Source organism: Carassius gibelio, chromosome A9 (genome assembly GCF_023724105.1).
Source record: "Carassius gibelio isolate Cgi1373 ecotype wild population from Czech Republic chromosome A9, carGib1.2-hapl.c, whole genome shotgun sequence".
Classification (NCBI taxonomy): domain Eukaryota; kingdom Metazoa; phylum Chordata; class Actinopteri; order Cypriniformes; family Cyprinidae; genus Carassius; species Carassius gibelio.
In genome coordinates, this window is record NC_068379.1 from 24,552,648 (window position 1) to 24,578,421 (window position 25,774).

At 40.2% G+C, this 25,774-nt stretch overlaps 2 protein-coding genes across 3 annotated transcripts in view; one reads left to right on the forward strand and one right to left on the reverse strand.

Annotated features, from left to right (window-relative positions):
- Nucleotides 1-25,774, forward strand: part of LOC128020041 (uncharacterized) — a 455,114-nt gene that overhangs the window by 412,051 nt on the left and 17,289 nt on the right. The window lies entirely within an intron of this gene.
- The window catches only part of LOC128020038 (inactive dipeptidyl peptidase 10-like), a 46,015-nt gene continuing 32,868 nt past the window's right edge, over nucleotides 12,628-25,774 (reverse strand). Inside the window, exons 15-26 of the mRNA XM_052606569.1 lie at nucleotides 23,996-24,043; nucleotides 23,784-23,905; nucleotides 23,638-23,685; nucleotides 20,729-20,827; nucleotides 16,879-16,948; nucleotides 16,095-16,289; nucleotides 15,586-15,640; nucleotides 14,896-14,995; nucleotides 14,618-14,676; nucleotides 13,627-13,699; nucleotides 13,473-13,546; nucleotides 12,628-13,395 (exon numbers count right to left, since the gene is read on the reverse strand). Coding sequence (XP_052462529.1) covers nucleotides 13,270-13,395; nucleotides 13,473-13,546; nucleotides 13,627-13,699; nucleotides 14,618-14,676; nucleotides 14,896-14,995; nucleotides 15,586-15,640; nucleotides 16,095-16,289; nucleotides 16,879-16,948; nucleotides 20,729-20,827; nucleotides 23,638-23,685; nucleotides 23,784-23,905; nucleotides 23,996-24,043 — 1,069 coding nt within the window. The 3' untranslated portion in view covers nucleotides 12,628-13,269. The remainder of the gene's footprint in view (nucleotides 13,396-13,472; nucleotides 13,547-13,626; nucleotides 13,700-14,617; nucleotides 14,677-14,895; nucleotides 14,996-15,585; nucleotides 15,641-16,094; nucleotides 16,290-16,878; nucleotides 16,949-20,728; nucleotides 20,828-23,637; nucleotides 23,686-23,783; nucleotides 23,906-23,995; nucleotides 24,044-25,774) is intronic.

The window sequence follows — 25,774 nt, forward strand, 5'->3', positions numbered from 1 at the left end:
AACTCTAACTCTAACCCTAACTCTAACTCTAACCTAACCTAACCCTAACCCTAACCCTAACCAGGACAACCACACCGCACCTAAACCTAACCAGGATAACCACACCGCACCTAAACCTAACCAGGACAACCACACCGCACCTAAACCTAACCAGGACAACCACACCGCACCTAAACCTAACCAACAGAACCACACTACACCTAAAACCTACCCATTCTACCACTAATGGTTGAAACCTACAAAATTATTTTTTATAATATAAATAATGATTATAATAGCATATTAATTTGAAGTCTCATTTTATTGGGGGGGTGTTGTGGGCCTGGGCTGTGGGGCTCTGCTCGAGCGGTGAAAACAGGTGGCCATCAGGAGTATAAGAAGGACAGTGCATTTACCGACGTTGAACTATGTTTCAGCTTCTGGATCTCATTCGTTCCTAACCCTAACCTAACCCTAAACCCAACCGGTTCAACTCGGGTACTGTTAAATCTATAGATGGACCAAACCGCACTCTAAACCTAACCACCATAACCGCAGCATGTAAAAACCTAGCCGGTTCAACTCGAGGACTGCTATTTTTAAGGCTGGACCAAACCACACCCCTAAACTTAACCATCACAGACCCAACGATTATAATTTAACTATGACATTAACAGTCTTTGATAACATGGCAGTCTGGCTGAAACAGGACTTCATGACGGAACGCGATGCTGGGTCGGGATCGTCGAACTCTGAATTTCGAGCTGTGGTCTGGTGAGTACTGCTAAATTTAAGGCTGAACCAAACCACACCCTAAACTTAACCATCACAGACCCAGCGGTTTAAAAACCTAGCCGGTTTAATTCTAACACAGCTAAATTTAAGGCTGAACTAAAACACACCCTAAACTTAACAATCACAGACCCAATGATTATAATTTAACTATGACATTAACCGTCTTTGATAACATGGCAGTCTGGCTGAAACAATACTTTTTGGCAGAGCACGATGCTGGGTCGGGATTACCGGTCTGCGACCTTCGAGTTGTGGTCTGGTTCGCCGATCTGGAACAAGTTCAGTCAAGAACTTTGTGTTCTCATATCTACTTAGATCTAGATTGAGTGCTGGAACAAACTGCACTCTCAAGCTAACCGCCATAACCTCAGCAATTATGAACCCAGCCGGTTCAACTCGAGCACTGTGAAACTTAAGGGTGAAAAAATTCAGAGCCTAAATTTAACCAAAAACATAACTTTCATTTTTTTAGGCCCAATGCTTAGACAAGCGCAGCTCCTAGACCGGAGATGATCTCATGCGATATGGTATAGTCTGACAAGCGTGGGCCCGTGCACCTTTCCCTCAGTCTCCCTATCCCAAACCGGCCTAGACGAGGGCTAGGTTGGGGGGAGCTGTTGTATTTTTCCAAACCTAACCCTAGCAAGGCGAAACTCAACCCTAGCACTGCGAAACTCAAGTAAGGGTGCAGTACCATATCTCGGCCCCTGGAGGAGCTAGAGCGATGAAACCAAGTGCGATCGACTGGGCGTCCTCTAATTAGTATAGACACCAAATTTCAGACCTCTAACTGCAAAACAACTGGGGGTGCAATACCATATCTCAGCACCTGGTGGCGCTAGAGCTACCAAACTAAGTGCAAACGATCGGGCGCCCTCTAAATAGTATATATACCGAATTTCAGCCCTCTAGGACCTATAGAAACGAAGTGCACCCCACCCTATAGGGGGGTGCAATTTCGCATTTTACCCTATATACCTAACTCTAACCCTAACCCTAACCCTAACCCTAACCCTAACTCTAACCCTAACCTAACCTAACCCTAACCTAACTCTAACTCTAACCTAACCTAACCCTAACCCTAACCTAACCCTAACCCTAACTCTAACCTAACTCTAACCCTAACTCTAATCTCTACTCTCTAACTCTAACCCTAACCCTAACCCTAACCCTAACCCTAGCCCTTCTAACCCTAACCCTAACTAACCCTAACCCTAACCCTAACCCTAACCCTAACCCTAACTCTAACTTGCTGGCTCAACTCAAGTACTGCTAATTTTAAGGCTGAATTATAACACACCTTAAACTTAACCATCACAGACCCAGTGATTGCAGTCTAACGATGACACTTACCGTCTTTGGGACAAGGCAGTCTGGCTGAAACAGGACTTCATGGCGGAACGCGATGCTGGGTCGGGATCGTCGGACTCTGAATTTCGAGCTGTGGTCTGGTGAGTACCGCTTCATTTAAGGCTGAACCAAACCACACCCTAAACTTAACCGTCACAGACCCAGCGGTTTAAAAACCTAGCCGGTTTAATTCGAACACAGCTAAATTTAAGGCTGAACTAAAACACACCCTAAACTTAACCGTCACAGACCCAGCGGTTTAAAAACCTAGCCGGTTTAATTCTAACACAGCTAAATTTAAGGCTGAACTAAAACACACCCTAAACTTAACCATCATAGACCCAGTGATTATAGTCTAACGATGACATTTACCGTCCTTGGGGACAAGGCAGTCTGGCTGAAACAGGACTTCATGGCGGAACGCGATGCTGGGTCGTGATCGTCGGACTCTGAATTCCGAGCTGTGGTCTGGTGAGTACTGCTAAATTTAAGGCTGAACCAAACCACACCCTACCTTAATCGTCACAGACCCAGCGGTTTAAAAACCTAGCCGGTTGAACTCAAAACACTGCTAAATTTAAGGCTTAACTAAACCACACACTGTATCTAGCCATCACTGACCCAGCGTTTTTTAAAAAAAAAACCACATTGAATCTTTTAATTGGATCACTCCTTCCCGGTTCTCCTTTTCTCCGCCAGGGGAGGAGGAAGAGGCGGGACAGGGGGGCAAACCCAAGCCCAGACAGGCTTGGTGGGAGGTGCATGGCCCAGACAGGCCTAGTCACCTCCTGGTTTGCTTTAAATTGAAACTCTTGGACCTTTAATGGTTTTCTTTCCGGGGGTTTTTATATCTTTATATATTTTTATAGTCTTAATTTTTGTTTTTTATTTTTTATTTTTAGATTTATATTTATATGTATGATATTATGGACATGTTAATTTTAACATACTCATACCTTTAGTGGTAAGCTGAAAGATCTTTTCCTATTTTTCTTCCGACTAACTTTAAAATACTGATATTACTAACAGAAAGATAAAGAAAGAGGTATTGGATAACTAATTTTCAAATAGGGAGAGTGTATCTAAAACCCCCTGGGAGTAAGCCTAGAAATGTGTTTGGAGCAGCAATTTTGATACTTATTGAGCTTGATAAAACTTACTTTCAAAATATAGGAAGTACGTGGAGCCAACCGTTTTAATGCCTTCTGATTCACTTCAAGAGGTAACTATTAAACCTTAATTAGTAATGTGTTAATGATTAATAGAGTAATATTAGCATTAGCATGCTAACGTAAGTGAATTAATATTACCTACAGAACAATTAAGTGACAGAGATCAGAATCCAGGCTTTAAATTAATTAAAATGCTATTTAAATCCCCAGAAAAATAGGCCTTGAAACGTTATTGGAGCAGGAATCCGCATATTTAATTAGCTGTCAAAGAAGCTGACTTTAAATGCTAAAAAGAGCTATTTATCAGTGATAAAAACCTAAGAAAGCTGTACGGTCGTGACCGACATATTTGGAGGAGCACAAGATGGGTCTAATCTCAAAAAATATTTTGATAATTTTGAACTCACCACCCTGTAACAGTGTATGCAAAAACACACAAATAGAAGGCTATTGCAACATCTTTCTCTCTCAGAAGTTATCGCATCCAGCGGTTACCCTTGTGTGAGGGTGATGTCTGATTGGTTTGCCATAACTTTTAGGAGGGAGGTCTGGTAGAAGCTTGATGCCCCGCATCCGCCAGTCTCAACCTTCGACCTTTTAGGAGTATTCTAGGCCAAGTTTTCGATATTTCAGACCTACTTTGGTTTATTATACAGCAGAGTACATATGTTTTTTTCAGTCGCTCTAACATGCACTCCAAATAATTTCAAATCAACAGAATCAAATTAACATCTCTCCTAATCACTGGTTTAAGTGGAAAACCCCTTTTAACTCAATCCAGACCCCAACCATGCAATTGTGGATCTGGTCAGGCCCAAATAGCAATTGGATACAAGACACGCGCTTGGGGCTGATCGTCCAAGCGAGCCAGCCTCAGCGTGAGGGTGTATAGTGTTTAACGGCCGAAACACCCGATGATCCTGAGGTACACTACTGAAGAGGTTGTCTTGAACATTTCCCTCACTCTAACTGTTTTGGGGGAGCAGGAAAGAATAATGACCAAAATGTCCTACTATAACAAATATCGTCCTTGAAACATGGCATTTGCCTGAAACAAAACTTCTTGGCGTGTTCAAAAACCCAACCGGTTCAACTCGGGTACTGTTAAATCTATAGATGGACCAAACCGCGCTCTAAACCTAACCACCATAACCGCAGCATTTAAAAACCTAGCCGGTTCAACTCGAGGACTGCTATTTTTAAGGCTGGACCAAACCACACCCCTAAACTTAACCATCACAGACCCAACGATTATAATTTAACTATGACATTAACCGTCTTTGATAACATGGCAGTCTGGCTGAAACTGGACTTCATGACGGGACGCGATGCTGGGTCGGGATCGTCGGACTCTGAATTTCGAGCTGTGGTCTGGTGAGTACTGCTAAATTTAAGGCTGAACCAAACCACACCCTAAACTTAACCGTCACAGACCCAGCGGTTTAAAAACCTAGCCGGTTTAATTCTAACACAGCTAAATTTAAGGCTGAACTAAAACACACCCTAAACTTAACCATCATAGACCCAGTGTTTATAGTCTAACGATGACACTTACCGTCTTTGGGACAAGGCAGTCTGGCTGAAACAGGACTTCATGGCGGAACTCGATGCTGGGTCGGGATCGTCGGACTCTGAATTTCGAGCTGTGGTCTGGTGAGTACTGCTAAATTTAAGGCTGAACCAAACCACACCCTAAACTTAACCGTCACAGACCCAGCGGTTTAAAAACCTAGCCCGTTTAATTCTAACACAGCTAAATTTAAGGCTGAACCAAACCACACCCTAAACTTAACCGTCACAGACCCAGCGGTTTGCAAACCTAGTCGGTGTAATTCTAACACAGCTAAATTTAAGGCTGAACTAAAACACACCCTAAACTTAACAATCACAGACCCAATGATTATAATTTAACTATGACATTAACCGTCTTTGATAACATGGCAGTCTGGCTGAAACAATACTTTTTGGCAGAGCACGATGCTGGGTCGGGATTACCGGTCTGCGACCTTCGAGTTGTGGTCTGGTTCGCCGATCTGGAACAAGTTCAGTCAAGAACTTTGTGTTCTCATATCTACTTAGATCTAGATTGAGTGCTGGAACAAACTGCACTCTCAAGCTAACCGCCATAACCTCAGCAATTATGAACCCAGCCGGTTCAACTCGAGCACTGTGAAACTTAAGGGTGAAAAAATTCAGAGCCTAAATTTAACCAAAAACATAACTTTCACTTTTTTAGGCCCAATGCTTAGACAAGCACAGCTCCTAGACCGGAGATGATCTCATGCGATATGGTATAGTCTGACAAGCGTGGGCCCGTGCACCTTTCCCTCAGTCTCCCTATCCCAAACCGGCCTAGACGAGGGCTAGGTTGGGGGGAGCTGTTGTACTTTTCCAAATCTAACCCTAACCCTCTCTTCCATAGATCCACGCTACCTGAAAGAAGGCCGCCTTCTGAATCCAACGATACCAGTTATGTGCACATCGGACCTACGCTTCAAAAGATACGGACAGGTAAGCTTTGGCCAATCAGATCGCATATGCTAACGAGGGTGGAATTAATGAGGGTGAAACTCGTTTTTATCTATATACCTAGCTGCAACTGACCCCAAACTAGCCCCTAAACCTTAACCCTCAAAACTGCTAGCCTTAGCCCCAAACAAAACTGCTAGCCTTAGCCCCACTGACCGTAACCCACTGACCCCTGGCCCCACCGTTTTTAAACGTGCCAGTCCCTAGACTCTGTAAACCTTTATCAACCAGACGCTTCATCAAATTCTGTACAGAAATATCATAAAACTAATATCATATTCTCCAGGATATAACCCTTGGCTTCTCGGTCGCCCTCTCCTGGATAAAACTGTGAATAGCCATGTGTAAAAAACTGATTAGGATTCCAATATTTTAGCAGGATTTGACACTCCAGGCGGAGCTCTTGAGCGGATGACTTCACTCAAAGACATCTTTCCAGTCTAATTTTAATGATGCACTCTCTCTCTCTTTCACAAACACACACATACACTCCTGTGCACACTCACACGCACGTGTGCACACTCACACGCATATGCAGTCAAAACACACAGACGCACACGAACTGGCTGGAAAACTATTTTTATTCAGGCTAGTGATACCTTGTTCCTAAAAAGACAAATGATTTCACGGGTTATTTCGTTTGGATGTATTTCTTGTTTTTATCGATGACTGGCTTCCTTTTTGTCACGCTTTAGACTGATGTACGGTCACATTGGATTTGAAAACGACATCCTTTCTTCCATAGATCCACGCTACCTGAAAGAAGGCCGCCTTCTGAATCCAACGATACCAGTTATGTGCACGTCGGACCTACGCTTCAAAAGATACGGACAGGTAAGCTTTGGCCAATCAGATCGCATATGCTAACGAGGGTGGAATTAATGAGGGTGAAACTCGTTTTTATCTATATACCTAACCCTAACCCTAACTCTCTAACCCTAACCCTACCCTTTCCACCCCCCGACGTATCATTTTACCCCATCCATCCTAACCCTACCCATTCTACCCCTAATAAATTACATGGAGAAGTATTACTCATAAGTATTAATAAATAATATAAAAACCTTAATAAATAGCACTACTATTATTAAACAATACTCATTCATACGTTTAGAAATCTCACTATCTGTGGTTCAACGATAAAAAGACCAAATATATTGGTGGTGCAGCGATGGGCCTAGGCCGTGGGGGTAGGCCTCGGCTGAGTCGGGAGAGCGGCCAGAAGGAGTATTGAAGGACTGCGCATTACCAGAGCTGGACTGTGCTTCAGCTCTTGGGTTTTTTCTAATCCTAACTCTAACCTCTAACCCTAAATCAAGGCAATTTAATCCTGAACTGGACTCTTCCACTAGCCCTAACTCCCTCTGTATCCTCCATCACCGCCCCTGGTGCAACCAATGTACTAAGCAAATGACTCGTCCCCATAGAAGACTGGGCTCCAATTAAGGCCTGTTAGCCCCAGACCACCTGCCCTGTGTGCTGTCCAAGTGGACCCAGGGAGGCTGGATACTCACCGTGCAAGTGACCCTTCGTTAACACCGCAAGGTATCCGGGTCACCTGATAATAAAGGCCCAACAGCAAAACTTCCCATTCCTTCCCGTCAGGCCGAGAGAGTGAGACTGGCGGATGCACATTTCTGAACATCAAGCTTCTACCAGTCCACCCCTCTTCAAAGTTCATGCATTTTAGAACTGAACAGACATCATCCTTTCCAGGATAACCGTCAGATGTCACAAACTTTTGCCCAATAGTCCCTTGTCTCTTTCATGCACCCCATACCTTGTCCTAGTCACCTCGTCCATGGTGACCACAGAAAAACTTTATAAAACAATAGAAAACACAACCCTGCAATGATCGGGACACGAACCTGTGTCTACTCGTTTTAAAGTCCATCACTCTACCACTGATCTAATGAGTCACACACAGCACTGTCTCCTTAAGTGAGGACTATTTCCTGCCTTTCATTCTATGCGTATTTGGATCAGAGTGTCAATCGGTTCAGGGCTAGTTTCTGTCCTTTCATAAAACAATAGAAAACATAACCCTGCAATGATTGGGACATGAACCTGTGTCCCCTCGTCCAAAGTCCATTACTCTACCACTGATCTAATGAGTCACACACAAAGCTGTCTCCTTAAGTGAGGGCTATTTCCTGATTTTTGTTCTATGAGTATTTGGATTAGAGTGTCAATCGGTTCAGGGCTATTTTCTGTCCTTTTATAAAACAATAGTAAACACAACCCTGCAATGATCGGGAGATGAACCTAGGTCACCCCCCCAACCATAGCCCATCACTCTACCACTGAGCCAACCAGAAATTAACAAAGGCTATGTCCTGCCCGTCATTCCATGATGGTTACGATAAAAGTATGGATTAGGGCTAGGTCAGGTCAGGTTAGAAGTTAAGGTAGGCGTTAAGGTAAGGGTAGGGCTAAGGGTTAGGGGTAGGGGTAAGGGTTAGGGGGGGTAGGGGTAAGGGTTAGGGGTAGGGGTAGGGGTAAGGGTAAGGGTAAGGGTAAGGGTTAGGGGTAGGGTTAGGGGTAGGGGTAAGGGGTAGGGGTTAGGGTTAGGGGTTAGGGGTAGGGGTATGGGTAAGGGTAAGGGTTAGGGGTAGGGGTAGGGGTAAGGGTTAGGGGTAGGTTTAAGGGTAAGGGGTAGGTTAAGGTTAGGGTTAGGGTTAGGGTTGGGGGTAGTTAAGGGGTAGGGATAGGTTTAGGGTTAGGGTTACCATATAGTATTCAATAGTAATTTATTAAAGATTAGTTGAGTAATATTAACATTAGTATGCTAACTCAAGCAAACTAATATTACCAACGGAACATTTAGGCAAAAGGAATCAGAAAACAGGGTTTAATATATGAAAAATACACTGAAAAATACTGAAATGCCATTGAACCAGTAATCCGCATTTTGATTTAGCTGTCAAGAAAGCTGAATTTAAATGTTAACTTAAGCTGTTTATCAGTAGGAAAAATCATGATAAAACTATATAGTCTTGTCAGACATATTTGGAGATGCGCAAGAGGAGTATAATATTTAAAATAATTTAAATAACCATCATGTGAAACTTCTAGGAGCGAGTCTGGTAGAACTGTGATGCCCCGCATTATTATTTTCTGCTACCTCAAATCAGGGTTTTAAGTGAAATGTTCAAGACAACCTCTTCAAAAGTGTACCTAAGTATCATGGAGTGTTTCGGCCAAATACTGAGGTGCTAAACCATTCAGGGTTTTATAATTAATAAGCAATATTTTAAAATCTATATGATGTTTTATAGGGAGCCAGTGCAGTATTGATAGGACCGGGCTAATATATTTATACTTCCTGGTTCTAGTAAGAACTCTGGCTGCTGCATTTTGAACTAGCTGTAGTTTGTTTACTAAGCGTGCAGAACAACCACCCAATAAAGCATTACAATAATCTAACATTGAGGTCATAAATGCATGGATTGACATTTCTGCATTTGACATGAGAGCATAGGCTGTAATTTAGATATATTTTTGAGATGGAAAAATGCAGTTTTACAAATGCTAGAAACGTGGATTTCTAAGGAAAGATTCCGAACAAAAAGCACACCTAGGTTCCTAACTGATGATGAAGAATTGACAGAGCAGCGATCAAATCTTAGTGTTCTAGGTTATTGCACGCAGAGTTTTAGGTCCTATAATTAACATCTCTGTTTTTTTCAGAATTTAGCAGTAAGAAATTACTCGTCATCCAGTTTGTATCATCAACATAACAGTGAAAGCTAACACCATATTTGCTGATGACCCACAGGTAACATGTAAAGCGTGAAGAGTAGTGGCGTGGTTCTGCACGCTTAGTAAACAAACTACAGCTAGTCCAAAATGCAGCGGCAAGAGTTCTTACTAGAACCAGGAAGTATGACCATATTAGCCCGGTCCTGTCAACACTGCAATGGCTCCCTATTAAACATTGTATAGATTTTAAAACATTGCTTACTACTTATAAAGCCCTGAATTGTTTAGTATTTCACCTCAGTATTTGAATGAGCTCCTTTTACATTATAACCCTCTACGTTCTCAAAACTCAGGCAATTTGATAATACCTAGAATATCAAAATCAACTGCGGGCGGCAGATCATTTTCCTATTTGACACCTAAACTCTGGAATAACCTACCTAACATTGTTCGGTAAACTCTTGCAGTTTAAATCTAGATTAAAGACCCATCTCTTTAACCTGGCTTACACATAACATACTAATATGCTTTTAATATCCAAATCCATTAACCCCTTACTAGTAACCCCCCTTTTTTGGCATGGAGACCGAAATTACATACCCAAAATAAAAAGGTTTCTGCTCATGATTCTTTCTGACTAGATACATAATCAACCTTTGTTCACAAAGCTGACACTTTAAAGTTTACTGTTCAGGAATCAGAATCACTCAGACTGCTATGATAATAGAGATATATAAGCTCAAACATAAAAACAAAAATAAAAATATTAAAAACATATGTTTTAAATGTATTTTAAAAAATGTTGATGTAGGAAATGAGTTTGAAAACACAGTGTAGCTAAGGCCACAAGTCTTCCAAGACTTCATAAAAAATTTCATAATCGAATCTGTAAAACTGTGAATTTTATGAAATATTTTCTAAGGCCATGTCATGTGTGTTTTTAGAGAAGGCTAATCAGATTGATTTATGGCCCTTGTCATCTCTGTAAGATCTCACATGTAAACATTCCTGTGCTCTTTGTGTATGTTTCACTGTTGAAAACTGCCCGAATCATGATTGTATTGTTCTCACCAAACGGTTCTTTCACACCTCCGCCAAGTATGACACATTATCCGCATTATTCTTTTATCATTATTCTTTTGTTTTTATTCCACCTTTATTAGCCTTGATTGTGGTTTTTCAGGCTTTACAAAGCAACAAAGCAGCGATCTCACTTCAGTCTCTCTTTGCATTTAGCCCTTATTTATCAAAAGTCTTACTATAAAAATACAACAAAACATTTTCTTACGACCTTACGTGAATTATTGAGACAAAAATGCATTATGAAGAAGAAAAGCACCTGCTATTAGTAGCATTGGTGCTAACGTTAGCATCAAGCTACATCTGACAATTTATGAAATTATTAGTACACTTTTACTCAAAACTCACTTTAAACCCCGATCGAGTGTTTATAATAACTTCCTTTATCGATCAGGGGTGGAATTTGGTCGTTTACTGTTGTAAAAATATGTTATTTGTAGCCTTTTTCATCGCTGCACAAGTTAGCATTTCCGATGTACATTTTCGATTTTTTTTATAAAAACGCCCCAGATCTCAAGAAATTCTCATACCAAGCTTTACTATCGTAATCGCGGGTTTATTATTCGGATATTTTGTGTATACAGAGGTGTTTCAGTGTTGTTTTGGCCAGATAACTACCAGGAAGTGTGCAGGAAGCATGTGACACGATGGGGTGGTGTCCAGATATGAAACTCTAAGATTGACGTTTGAAAGACCCAATCAGAGTCTGAGTCACACACCGCACGAGCTGTGACTACTGCGCAAACAACACAGATCGCTGGGAGAGGCTGTTTATCATCTGATCGCGTAAATCCGTGGAAAATGAATAGAAATGACGATTCTGTCTGAAGAATTATGAAGTAAACATCAGTAAATATATCCATATATCTCCGCAGATATGTATCTTTGCTCTAAAAATCCTTATTGACACTGTTCAGTGAGTCTTTGTGAACACAAATAAACCGCTGCTGATGTGACTGAATATGAGTGAGTTGTGAATTTCTATTCAAAATGTGGCATAATACGGATTCATTATTTTGCACTCCTGACATAAATCACTAAATATCTGTCACTGCAACAATGTTTTATCAAAATATTGGTCAAATATCGAAGCTTGAGTCTTTAAACTTTCCATTGATGCACAGTTTGTCCAGATGAAGTAAGACAGTGATGTTTAATGTGCTGTGAAAGTGAAACAATAATAAACTGGGGCCGTCAGCGATGTTTGCACGTAAAGGGGTTAAAGGATTTTAGGCTGCATTAATTAGGTAAACCAGAACCGGGAACACTTCCCATACCACCCGATGTACTTGCTACATCATTAGAAGAATGGCATCTACGCTAATATTAGTCTGTTTCTCTCTTATTCCGAGGTCACCATAGCCACCAGATCCAGTCTGTATCCAGAACAGAGGGTCACTGCAGTCACCCGGATCCAGTACGCATCCAGACAAGATGGTGGATAAGCACCTAGAAAGGACCTCGACATCCCCGAAAGACAGTGGAGACCAGGACAACTAGAGCCCCAGATACAGATCCCCTGTAAGGGTCCACGTACAGTGAGAGTGAGGCAAATTAAATCACCAAAATAGTACACCATACTCTTATAAATGTATAACGAGTGGTTCCCTCCATTATTTGAGGAAAATGTTTCGGAATTACAGTATTATTGAGCTTCTTCAATCTGCTTGATGGTATCAAAGTGATCATGTGTTAAAGCCAAGTGTGAACGCAGCCAGAATTTACGGTCAACAAGTATTTGAGCTTAGCTCTATGATGCCTTGTTCTGTTCTCTTCACCGGCCTGGTCTTGCCATCCCCTCTGCTAACATAGCATTCTGCCATTTGAAGTTTCCAGGGTCACCTGTGCATCTCAGTACCCTTTTGTATCAGTCTGTTGTCAATAAACCCTTGTTACTCGCACTGCAGTTGGGTCCTCCTTCCAGATCCCTGACATTTATATGCTGATGCCAACACTGGATATATGTAACTATATACAGTGACAGAAAAAAAGTATTACTTTATAAAGTCTTGACACAATGTACTTTAGTGAGAGTTTTATTTTATTTCTGTTTATGCAGACTAACCACGTAGCTCTTTAACTGTAAAGTTCATTACCCATTTTTTCCTTAAAAAAGTATATATTGCTCTATATACACAGAGGTGGATTTACCTGTTAGGCTAGGGTACATGAACAAACTGGGCCTCAAAAGCCAAGGGCCCCCTCAAATGCTTAAGATGAACATTTTGATACATTTAAGCAGGATACATAACAATCGTGTTCAATGCAGACACATGAATGGTTGCCGTCTTGCAGATGAAATTGAGATTTGACAGAATGCCTCGCTGTTGTTTACAGTCTTTATCTTTTGTAGGTCATAGGATGGCTGATAAAAGAGGATAAGAAAGAGCGCAGAAGACTGGAGGATTCATGATCAGTGATTTAGCGGGAGCTCAGACTGGTAAGTTTGTTATAATTATATGAACCCAATCTATAAATCAGTTCAGTCCATAATGCCTTGTTTTAAATGACATCATTCACGATGCCGCTAAATACAGATGCAATGATTGTGTGGACAAATTATGAAAAATGCAAATAACAAATCAAATGAGTATTTGGAGCATGTCCTCATACTCAACACTCTCTCTGTGTCTGTGTTTAGGTTAGATCGGCATAAATGATACTAGTCGTCATCACTGGTTTCCATTGGAACAGGTAGATTGTCAGCAAAACACTCTCTGTAGAAGGAGATGAGTGATTGCAGCGCGTAACGTCTGCTGATGATATCATGACCCTCATCGGGGAAGATCTGCACAGAGACCAGAGGCCAGATGGTCAAAGGTTGAGTGTGAGGTATGCAGGTGTGTGTGGGTGGAAAGGTCTCACCTGTGACTTATAGTTCACGTTAATCATAGACAGTAGCTTCACTAGTTCTGCAGTGTGTTGAAAATGAACGTTGGCTAACAGGAGAGAAAGAAATAGTCATGCCATGATGCATCTGTCTGTCTGAAGGTTTATGGGTTTTCTCTCATAAGCTCACCGTCTGCTGTCCCGTGTAGAATCAGAAAGCGTAAGTTCTCAGAGTATGTGACGTTCAGCAGGAGACTGGGGATCTGATGAAAACATGGACACACACATGTAAGAGTATTACACCAAGCATCACATACACATGTCAGCGGAGATCTGAGCCTCTAGCAGGTGTTCACACGACACAACATTCACTGAGGCCATTCAGGAAAGTTTTCTTGATGCAAAACAAATCAAACATCTAATGTGAAAACAGTGAAAGTGTATAGAGAAATTATAGAAATGAAGAAATTAGTTATTACATTAGTTATATTGTTTAATTTTTTTTAATGAAAAGTTATTATCAGATTGACCATGCGCTCTAATTGTTGATAAGTAAAAGCAGTTTTATCATTTTGCAGTTTAAGCCTATTAAATGAAAAAAAATCTAACTATCAGATATTGTGTTAAATGACTATCATTTATTTTGTTACTCTAAAAAAAATGCAACTGGCTTATCGGTATCAATACTGGCCTTGATAATGCGCAAATCAACTGTTAAACAGATATTATTTTAAATGTATTTCATTTGTTGATTCTATTTATTTAGGGGACACAGTGTGTTAGTATATTTCAGAGTTTCATATTAATCATGATTAAAAATGTAAAAAAGCATGCCCTTTGCCATCTTGTAATGTATCTGTGATGAACACAGCAGCTAGAATTTACAGGGTGAGCCGAGTATGTCCGATTTCTCTTGCCGACACTCCATTACAGTATCTGACTGGAGACAATCTCATTTGCTTCACTGACCATCGCTGCTCATTTAGATAAAGTCAAACTCTTCTTGTCTATATTGTGTTGCTGCACGTCCACATTGTGCACTGACATTCGTTGTCACTGGACATCCCCAGCTTTCATTAAAATAAATGAGATTGTTCCGCTGGTGGTGTGAACAGGGCTTTACAGAGACGCTAATGATCTAAATATCACACATTTTTATGTCTCAAATTATACAATCTTACCTTGTATATGTGATCATTTTGTAGAGGGAATCCAAAGTATCGCTCTGTAAAGGCTGAAGCTGCATAGTGAAATACAATCGTCAGACTAGTGTGTGTTTACAGGTTTATCCTCCATTATGAGGTCCAAATGTCTCTACAAAGATATTAATACCTGAATTTTTTTACATTGTTTGTCTATACAGTGGTCCTCATCAGGGGAAAAAAGTTGCATGATGAATGATATGTGTGTGAGAGAGAGTATGTGAGAGTGAGAGAGTTTGTGTGTGTGTCACATTTACCATAGAGCTGCCAGTCAAACACTGGACTCATGGCCGCACCACAGCGGAGTTCAGAGCCATGTGAGAGCAGCAGAACGGAGCTCAGGAACCCACCATATGCCTGCGCAAGCACACACACACACAAACAAAAAATAATTCTGTATGATTTATAAGTCCTCATGAGTTGGGGTGTATTGAGGTTTATGTCCTCAACAGGATATAAAAACATGTTCACACACATCTGCAAAACACTACTTAAATAACTTCACAAAAACACTAGGTTTTGATCTTGCAGAGCCGGTTTCTATTTCTGTAACAGAGACTAAATTGAATCATAGTCTGTACAGTTATTTTTTTATTTGGGCTTGTCTGATACAGATGCAGTTTATTTAAAGCAGCTGATTTGTTTAAATATCTGTGCTTTTTTTGGATAAATCATTAAAGTCTACAAAGTGTAAAGTTACATACAATTATTATTTGACTTGACAGTTTTATGGCTTCTGAGCTTCCAGCAGACACGGGAAGGATAGATGGCATTCTGTCATTATTTATTTAAACATTGTGTCATTCCAAACATGTATGACATGATATTTCAAGAGATGTCTCAGTGTTTGTTTTTGTCCGTACAGTGAAAGTCAACATTCTTCAAAATATCTTATTTTTTGCTCAGTAGAACGATCGCTTTAATGATTGTGGTGTGAATAACCTCACCTTGCCAAAAACCCCAACTCTGCCTCCATCAATATACGGCTGCTCAGTCAGATACCTGCAACAACAAACACATTTGGACAAATGTAATGCTAATATATGGAAAAAAAAAACCTTGTTTAAGATTACCATCACATCCACAGTAGCAGAGATGATGAATGAGAACTGATTATTTTTGTGGCCTGTGAATTTACATGAAGTCTAGTCCTGTGCAAAAGCCTACATTAGCACATCAAATGCAGAAACATATGTTTTTAAATGGTTATTTATAATTTTTTGCTTTATAAAGTGTGTGCCTATAGGAAATATCAGTTTTAAATTTCATACAACATGAAAAAAAAAAGTCAGTGAATTACATTATATTCTGAAAAAATTTAGGAATTTAAAAAAAGATATTTCTTTCTGGCACACTAGAGCAAAGGTTATGAAACATCTTAAATGTGTTCGTGAAGCATCTAATGTCTCTCAGACTTTTGTACAGTAGATGGAGGCTTGAGACTCAGCACACTCACTGTAAAACAGAGGGCTGGTCCTCTGTCTCCACAAGTCCCAAATGCTGGTAAATGTCTTGGAGGATCTGTTGGCCCTGAAAGCCGCTTCCTCTGCCGTCCAGCCGGGCCACGATCACATCATCACAGCTGACCAGCACATCGGCCCAATCCATACGAAATCGCTCGTTCACCTGCTGACCACCAGGATGAGAGTCCCTGTCTCGCACACACACATAGCCAGGTCTGGACACTGATATGGCTTGATTGTGTCAAAACACTGAATTTATCCATACTAGTGTTTATCAAAACTGGCTTCCTAAAAAAGAGCTAGGAGAGAAGTTTCCCTCTGACTGAATATTTTTGGTGAGTAAAATATTTTGAAATAAAATATTTCACCAAAAAATAAAGAAATAAATAATAAAAGTGTTTGGTATCCAAGCAAAACAATTTTCTTGATAAAACAATAGACATTACATCCTTTGATTAAATTAGTTATAGACATGAATGAACATTTACATGTATTCACATTGATTGGAATTTAGATTATTATTTCTGCACTGATTTCTACACAAGAAAATAACTTCATGCATTTAAATAATATTATGAGACTCTGTAGGTCAAATTATCCAAATATACGGTAAATGGTTGTTGTCAGGTCACTGCGACACCAGCTGGTTATAATACGAAATAACTTTTTCCTTTACATTTATTTAATAAAATGTGTGCATTAAAATGTGTGATGCTGAAGGAGTGAATGCCGTTAAAACTCTTTCAAATGTATATTATTGTGTGTGTGTAATCATACAGCAGCAGCAGGACAGGATGCTGTTTATTTTCCTCAAATTGCGGGGGGAAGCTGAGCTCAAGTTTCAGTGCTGTAAACACATGAAACAATCATCGGTCAAGTAGCAAAAACACAACCAGAACAAACAATCTTAGACTACCTTAAGACCTTAGGGAAAAAAGACCTGTTTTTTTTTTTCTCATTATGGTGTGAACGGCACAAACAACATCCAATCTGAGGCCTCATCTACAAAATGTGCATATGCACAGATTTTGGGCCCTATCATACACCCGGCGCAATGAGACGCAAGGCGCAGCGCAAGTGTGTTTGCTGGTTTCAGTCCGGCGCCGTTCGCGTTTTACCCTTCCAGCGCCACATCATTTATTTTGCAAATGTATTTGCACCCATTTGTGTGCCCATGGGCGTGCTGGTCTAAAAAAGAGGTGTGTTCAAGAGCATTGCTGTCGCACCTCGGCAAGTATAGGTCTCTGCAGGAAAGTAATGGGAGTTAAACTGACCACAGGATTCTTTTGCATAGACTTGAACACTTTGTTGGCATCAGTGGAAGTGCATTAGCATGGTTTAAATCGTACTTATATGACCCGCCATCAGTTCGTAGCAGTGAATGAAGATGTATCATATCGATCACAAGTGCAGTATGGAGTACCTCAAGGCTCAGTACTAGGGCCGCTACTCTTCACGCTTTATATGTTGCCCTTGGGAGATATCATCAGGAAACATTGTGTTAGCTTTCACTGTTATGCTGATGATACTCAGCTCTATATTTCCTCGCAGCCCGGTGAAACACACCAATTTGAAAAACTAATGGAATGCATAGTCGATATAAAAAATTGGATGACGAGTAATTTCTTACTGCTAAATTCAGAAAAAACAGAGGTGTTAATTATAGGGCCTAAAAACTCTGTTTGTAATAACCTAGAACACTGTCTAAGACTTGATGGTTGCTCTGTCAATTCTTCGTCATCAGTTAGGAACCTAGGTGTGCTACTTGATCGCAATCTTTCCTTAGAAAGTCACGTTTCTAGCATTTGTAAAACTGCATTTTTCCATCTCAAAAATATATCTAAATTACGGCCTATGCTCTCAATGTCAAATGCAGAAATGTTAATCCATGCATTTATGACTTCAAGGTTAGACTATTGTAATGCTTTATTGGGTGGTTGTTCTGCACGCTTAGTAAACAAACTACAGCTAGTCCAAAATGCAGTAGCAAGAGTTCTTACTAGATCCAGGAAGTATGACCATATTGGCCCGGTCCTGTCCACACTGCACTGGCTCCCTATCAAACATCGTATAGATTTTAAAATATTGCTTATAACTTATAAAGCCCTGAATGGTTTAGCACCTCAGTATTTGAATGAGCTCCTTTTACATTATACTCCTCTACGTCCGCTACGGTCTCAAAACTCAGGCAATTTGATAATACCTAGAATATCAAAATCAACTACGGGCGGCAGATCCTTTTCCTATTTGGCGCCTAAACTCTGGAATAACCTACCTAACATTGTTCGGGAGGCAGACACACTCTTGCAGTTTAAATCTAGATTAAAGACCCATCTCTGGCATACACATAACATACTAATATGCTTTTAATATCCAAATCCGTTAAATCAGTCTCTTTTTCCGAGGTCACCGTGGCAACCAGATCCAGTCTGTATCCAGATCAGAGGGTCACTGCAGTCACCCGGATCCAGTACGTATCCAGACCAGATGGTGGATCAGCACCTAGAAAGGACCTCTACTGCCCAGAAAGACAGCGGAGACCAGGACAACTAGAGCCCCAGATAAAGATCCCCTGTAAAGACCTTGTCTCAGAGGAGCACCAGGACAAGACCACAGGAAACAGATGATTCTTCTGCACAATCTGACTTTGCTGCAGCCTGGAATTGAACTACTGGTTTCGTCTGGTCAGAGGAGAACTGGCCCCCCAACTGAGCCTGGTTTCTCCCAAGGTTTTTTTCTCCATTTTGTCACCAATGGAGTTTCGGTTCCTTGCCACTGTCACCTCTGGCTTGCTTAGTTGGGGTCACTTCATCTACAGCGATATCATTGACTTGATTGCAAATAAATGCACAGACACTATTTAACTGAACAGAGATGGCATCACTGAATTCAATGATGAACTGCCTTAAGTATCATTTTGCATTATTGAGACACTGTTTTCCAAATGAATGTTGTTCAGTGCTTTGACGCAATGTATTTTGTTTAAAGCACTATATAAATAAAGGTGATTGATTGATTGATTATGAGATCAAGGTGTTTTTACACCATGATACCTGATTAGTTGATGTAATAGTGATGTTAGGTTTAGGGGTGGGGTTGGGTAAGGGGGATCATTTAGATTGCATGATTCAGAAACACCCAGCAGTTTCAAAACACCCACATGGTGATAAACGCCCACTTTTGCTCTGCAGAGACATAAGTCTCCACCTCGGGGAGCTTTGGTGGATTCTTGCTTGTCCGGTAAATGATCTGCTCACGCGATTTAACTTCGCGCACAAGCAGATTGGTTTCTTCGCTTGACAAGCGTTCAGCTTTTCCGCCAACAAATTCTGCTATGTAAAAAGCGATCCGCCAGCATCTCACTCTTAATGGGAATAGGAGATGACACTCTGATTGGTTTATTGAACGTTACGCCCGGATAACCCATTCCAAAAATGCGCCCCGGCGCACGGACAGTTTTCCCGTCGTTAAAATAGCAAAAGTTGATTTGGACACGCCCTGAGTGCACCTGCGCCATGCGCTTTACACTTTGCATTTAGATCGTTAAAATAGGGCCTTTGATATTAAAGTGATACAATATCCACCATCATTAATTTTACAAGAGAAGTTAGTTGATGTGAAAGTGTGCTTAACATCCCGTCAGGGTCATGATACATATACCGAATACCAGGATGAACACATAAATGAACATGTTAACACTGACATCAAGGGCCTCAGTGTTTAATTTACTATAATAATCTGTTTCCTGACATCTTTGCCTTTTTGGAGGGTTAATTCAGGACTGTGACCATGCAGTTCACACTTAAATCTGATATTAGCCGTATATAAACTAAATATTGTGAACAAATAGGAAAAAATGGTTATGCTTATGGGGATGATGATAATGATGATGAAGTGTATTCTTTAAAAATAACCCGGGGCCGGTTGAATCAGTTAGATAAAGTTTGAAAGGCAAAAAAATAAATAAAATTCAATCGGTTCACTCAGAGCAGAATCAATATTTTAATGTTTCTGTTCTGCATTCGTCTGATATTATTACCATTCCGAAACCGGTTTGGGTAGAAGAAATACCTGATAATAACATTATTTTAAAAAAACAATATTCCTTGCCTATAATTTGCCTAAAAATAATAACAATAATATAATAATAAAGTATAGCGTTTTCTTTACTCAAAAAGAAAAGGAAAAAATAGAGATTTAACGATTAGTCACAGCCAAGCATGTAAGCTACTTATAAATGTTTGCTGCATTGTAAAAAAAAAAACAAAAAAAAAAAACTTATGTCGCGGCTCACATCGCATTTTATTAGCCCTATTACTTCAGAAATAATGAAGGCTAAATGCCTGTAGTCTAAAGGAAAATGTTTACAAACATTATAAAAACGGTTAATAGTTTCTCTCCAAAACAAATCCTCTAAAGTTTATGCTATAAAAACATCAATCCAAAAACAAATTAATTTAAGCTGAAGATGATGCCTACCTCTCATTCTCATTTTGTTGTTTCTTTGTTCTATATCCTGTTTGGCAATTTGGTGATAGTGGTGATGGTGAAGATGATTGAGATGATGATGATGATGGTGGTGATGATGATGGTGATGACGATGTTGGTCATGACGATGACTTCATACCCTGGTTATTAATCTGTAAATTCCTGATTTGTTTAACTGGAGTTTTTTTCTTTCTGAGAAATTCTCTGATCTCCAGACCAGCATCTATAGTCACTTGATCTACAGAGCAGAACAGAAGAGGAGAAAGAAAACAAAACAGTTTAAGATTCGGGTGTTATGCCATTTTATGAAAAAAAAATTGTCAGAGTAACAGCAGTTTGTTTTATTATATACTTTATTTTATTTAAGGACCATTACCTTTATTGACAGGACAGTACAGAGTAAATGGGGAAAGTAGGGCTGAAAGAAGTGAGAGTTTGATTGTAGGGTGCTATGAAATCCATTTTACCATTTATTTTTACTCAAAGTCTAGATTCCGCTTTAATAGGGAAAGAAATTGGACTAATGAAAAGGATTTCTAATCGAGTTAATTTATAATTGAACAATTTGATAATTTATTATGATTTTAACATTTTATTTTTTCAGATGATTTATTGCTTAATATAGCTTTGTTGTCAAAACATCAAAACTGCATAAACCATCTTTAAAAGTGTAATTAATTGAAGTTCAAACAATTGCTTTCACTTTTTGTGGAACAAAGCTTAAATTAAAATTTAAAACATTGATGAAAATTATGTGATATTCTTTAAAAATAATGTTTTAATAAAATGTATTACCGTTTTTCTGAATTGCTAAAATATTAAACCCAATCTCCGAACCAAATTCTCACTAGCTTAAACCAATTTCTCAAACAAAGCACTCTTTCTGCAAAACCTTAAACACGTTCAGGCACTAAGGCTATATTTAGGGAGTTAACTAGTTAACTGAGGTTCAGGAGAAGGGCCACGCATCACTAATAACACACTAATACGCTTCTAATATACAAATCCTTTAAAGGATTTTTAGCCTGCATATACGCTAATATTAGTCTGTTTCTCTCTTATTCCGAGGTCACCATAGCCACCAGATCCAGTCTGTGTCCAGATCAGAGGGTCACTGCAGTCAACCGGATCCAGTACGTATCCAGACCAGATGGTGGATCAGCACCTAGAAAGGACCTCTACATCCCTGACAAACAGCGGAGACCAGGACAACTAGAGCCCCAGATACAGATCCCCTGTAAAGACCTTGTCTCAGAGGAGCACCAGGACAAGACCACAGGAAACAGATGATTCTTCTGCACAATCTGACTTTGCTGCAGTCTGGAATTGAACTACTGGTTTCGTCTGGTCAGAGGAGAACTGGCCGTTTCTCCCAAGGTTTTTTTGTCCATTCTGTCATCGATGGAGTTTTGGTTCCTTGCCGCTGTCGCCTCTGGCTTGCTTAGTTGGAGACACTTCATTTACAGCGATATCGTTGACTTGATTGCACAGATACTATTCAAACTGAACTGAGATGATGACGTCACTGAATTCAATGATGAACTGCCTTTAACTATCATTTTGCATTTTTGACGCACTGTTTTCCTAATGAATGTTGTTCAGTTGCTTTGATGCATTCTTTTTTGTTTAAAGCGCTATATAAATAATGGTGACTTGACTTGACTAGTGTTGATGTAGACACTCAAGCCACCTCCACGAGTCTTGCCACTCAGGGTTTTGTTCCTGTCGGTGTGAAACGAGATGATCCCTTTGAGCTAAATGGCGGCGTCGGGAACTCTGTGGCTGAGCCATGTCTCCATGAAAAGAAAGATGCAGCAGTCCCTAAATTCACTCCGAGTAGTCTGTTGATTTCAAATGTAGTCCATCTTATTGTCCTCAGAGCAGTCTTTTGAGAGCAGGAGAGATGGGAGAGCCAGCCGACTAAGGTTTGTTTTTAGCCTACCATGGACCCACGCTCTCTTACCTTGCTTATGTTTCCTCACATCGCTTTTGGCGTCCCCTTCCCTGGCCACCAGGAATGACGATGCAAGAGACTGGGGGCTAGCTGCCCACAGCATGCTGAGATTGTGTAGTTTCTCCATCAGGCAACTTGCAGTTTTTGAGTGGTTTCTGTATTTCAGTATTGTCTGACAATGATAGACATGGACAGTGGATGGTGCCCTGTCTATAGAACGGTCTAAAAAACGCAGAAATAGCACATTTTGTGTCCACAGTGGCCACTGTAAGCTGCTGTGGCACCGCCATCTTACCAGAAGATACTGCAACATGCTGTTCATATAGAGTTTTATTTGAAGTTTTTGGCCTTTGCAGTTCGATTGCAGTATTTTTGCAGTATCCAAATGCTGAATATATACAAAATTTCAGTACTATTCAATATTCAGCACAATACTATTCTTGCAGTACATACAGTAGGCATATACACTATATTCACCTTACTCAGTATTATTATGCAATTACTATACTTTAAGAATTGCAAAATAGTTTACTCAATACAAATTTTTTTATGTAATTTTCTGGATGCGGTGTTCTCCATTTTTCTCTGTAGTGTCTAATGAATGTTCTTTAGTGTTTATTGACTTGTGTGTGTGATCTGAGAGCACCAGATGATTTTGAATGCAAGTAAAAGTTTTCGCAGTGGTTTTTTGATTTGGATTGAAGAGTCAGAGGTTTCAAGAATTTAGCTTGAGTATTTTGATTTTTTTTCTTGTTTAAGGGTTTGAGAAAATGAGTGATGGTTTCAAGAAATGTCTTTTACCAATTCAGAAAAACTGTATTATTACTGTTATTAGTATTATTTCATTCTGCTTTACAATAGTAATATAATCTTCAAGTTACGCCAAACTTCTATTTTGGTGGTTTGTCAAGAAGTTGTTCATAAATACGACTCGTAGACTTCTTGAGCCTACTTTTTAATAGTTTGTTCTTGTCAACCACTCACATTACTGAACTGGGTTTTGGTACATAAATTAGGTTCCTGTGTGTGAGTGGCTCTTATCTGACACTCTGTCAAAGATATGGTGAAGAACATTTGTGTGTGTTTTGACTCACCGCTCATGTTGCTGAGAAGGTGCACAGTGGTTTTGGGGATTCCTGGACCTGAAGAATTGTTTAAAGAAATCTTTAGGCATTTTTACAATTCAGAATGAGGCGGATTCATGACAAAAATCCAATGTTAAGTTGTGTGTGTGGTTTACCCCTGCAGTTCAGCAGGACGGCCTGTCTGTCCGGACTCACTAATGCTTCATAAAATGAGCAGTGAGGTTTAAACACAGAACAGCTCAAGCACTTGCGATGGAATGGGTTCTCTGTGCTTACCCTGGGGGTCAAAGGTTACGCTGCTATAACATTATGAGTTAATCGGGAAGAATAGAAACAGAGTACTCTGTGCAGCATCAGAGCATCTCACCTGTACAGGTGCCTGTGACTGAATCCAGCTTCATTACTGAGAAAATATCTATATGAAAACACAAGACATGTTAGATATTTCATGTAACACATGTGTGTGTGTGCGCGTGTGTGTGCGTGTGTGTGTGTGTGTGTGTGTGTGTGTGTGTGAGTGTGCGCATGAGTTTGCCTATGTGCCTGCTTGTGTATATGACAGAACAACAACAGAGACCGGGTGACAGAACAACAACACCCCAATTGTGTTCTAATCATTCTCGGGGACTATAATAAAGCAAATCTCTCCCGCGAACTGCCAAAATACAGACAGAACATCACATGTCCCTCCAGAGACAGTGATTTATTGGATCACTGTTACACCACAATAAAGGATGCATATCACTCTTTTCCACGGGCAGCTTTGGGTCTGGTTCATCTTATACCGACCTATTGGCAGAAACTAAAATCAGCTAAACTTGTATTAAGGACTGTAAAAAGATGGAATAAGGAAGCAGAGCAGGATTTACAATCTTGTTTTGACCTCACTGATTGGAGCGTTTTTGAAGCTGCTGCCACCGATCTGGACGAGCTCACAGAGACTGTAACATATATCAGTTTCTTTGAGGATATGTGGTTCACTGCAAAACTCAGACAGCTCCGTCAGGCCAAAGATGCTGCTTACAGGAAGGAGGACAATGGCTTGTATAAACAGGCTAAATACACACTTGAAAAGGAGATCAAAGTGGCAAAGAGGAATTATTCTGGAAAAATAAGGACTCAATTCACTTCCAATAACTCTGCATCAGTGTGGAAAAGTCTGAAAGAGATCACCAACTACCAGACACCATCCCCCAGCACTGTAGACAATCAATGACTGGCAGACGATCTGAACGAGTTTTACTGCAGGTTTGAAAGAACACCCATCACCTGCCCTGAATGCCTCTCCACACAACCGTTCAAACCATTCACACCTCCTGCCACCCCCCTCTCCTCCACACCTGCAATACAGATAAGCAAGGATGAGATGTGCCAGGTCTTCCGGAAGCAGAAAAGGAAAAAAGCACCAGGCCCAGATTGTGTTACACCAGCCTGTCTGAAATCTTGTGCTGACCAGCTGGCCCCCATCTTCACACTGATCTTCAACAGATCACTGGAGTTGTGTAAAGTCCCTTTGTGCTTCAAATGCTCAACCATCATCCCCATCTCAAAGAAATCCAAAATTACAGGACTAAATGACTACAGGCCTGTGGCTTCAACGTCTGTAGTCATTTAGTCATTTGAAAAACTGGTGCTGGCCCACCTGAAGGACATCACTGGACCCTTGCTGGATCCTCTTCAGTTTGCCTACAGAGTAAACAGGTCTGTGGATGATGCATTAAACAATGGACTGCATTATGTTCTGCAACTAGGGCTGGGATAAACGATTATTTTTTAAACGATTAATCTAGCGATTATTTTTTCGATGCATCGATTAATCTAATGATTAATTTTTTCAGACCAATTCGATTTCGATTATCTCCCCATTAATTGACTACTAACAATTTATACATGTTGATTTACATATCTGAATGAAAAAAACATGAATTCCTTAACATTGCAATATATGTTTATTGCTCTTAAAATTACAAAATAAAAGACTGACTAAGAATGCATTACTTTGCACTTGTATAGAGATAGCATTCAATAAAGCCTTGAAGCCTTGAAAACACATAGCTTACTGAAACAAGCTTACTGAACACACATGGCCTAGCTTACTGAAAAAAAGTTCTTCTTTCAGATGAAAATAACTACAACTTGATGTCTA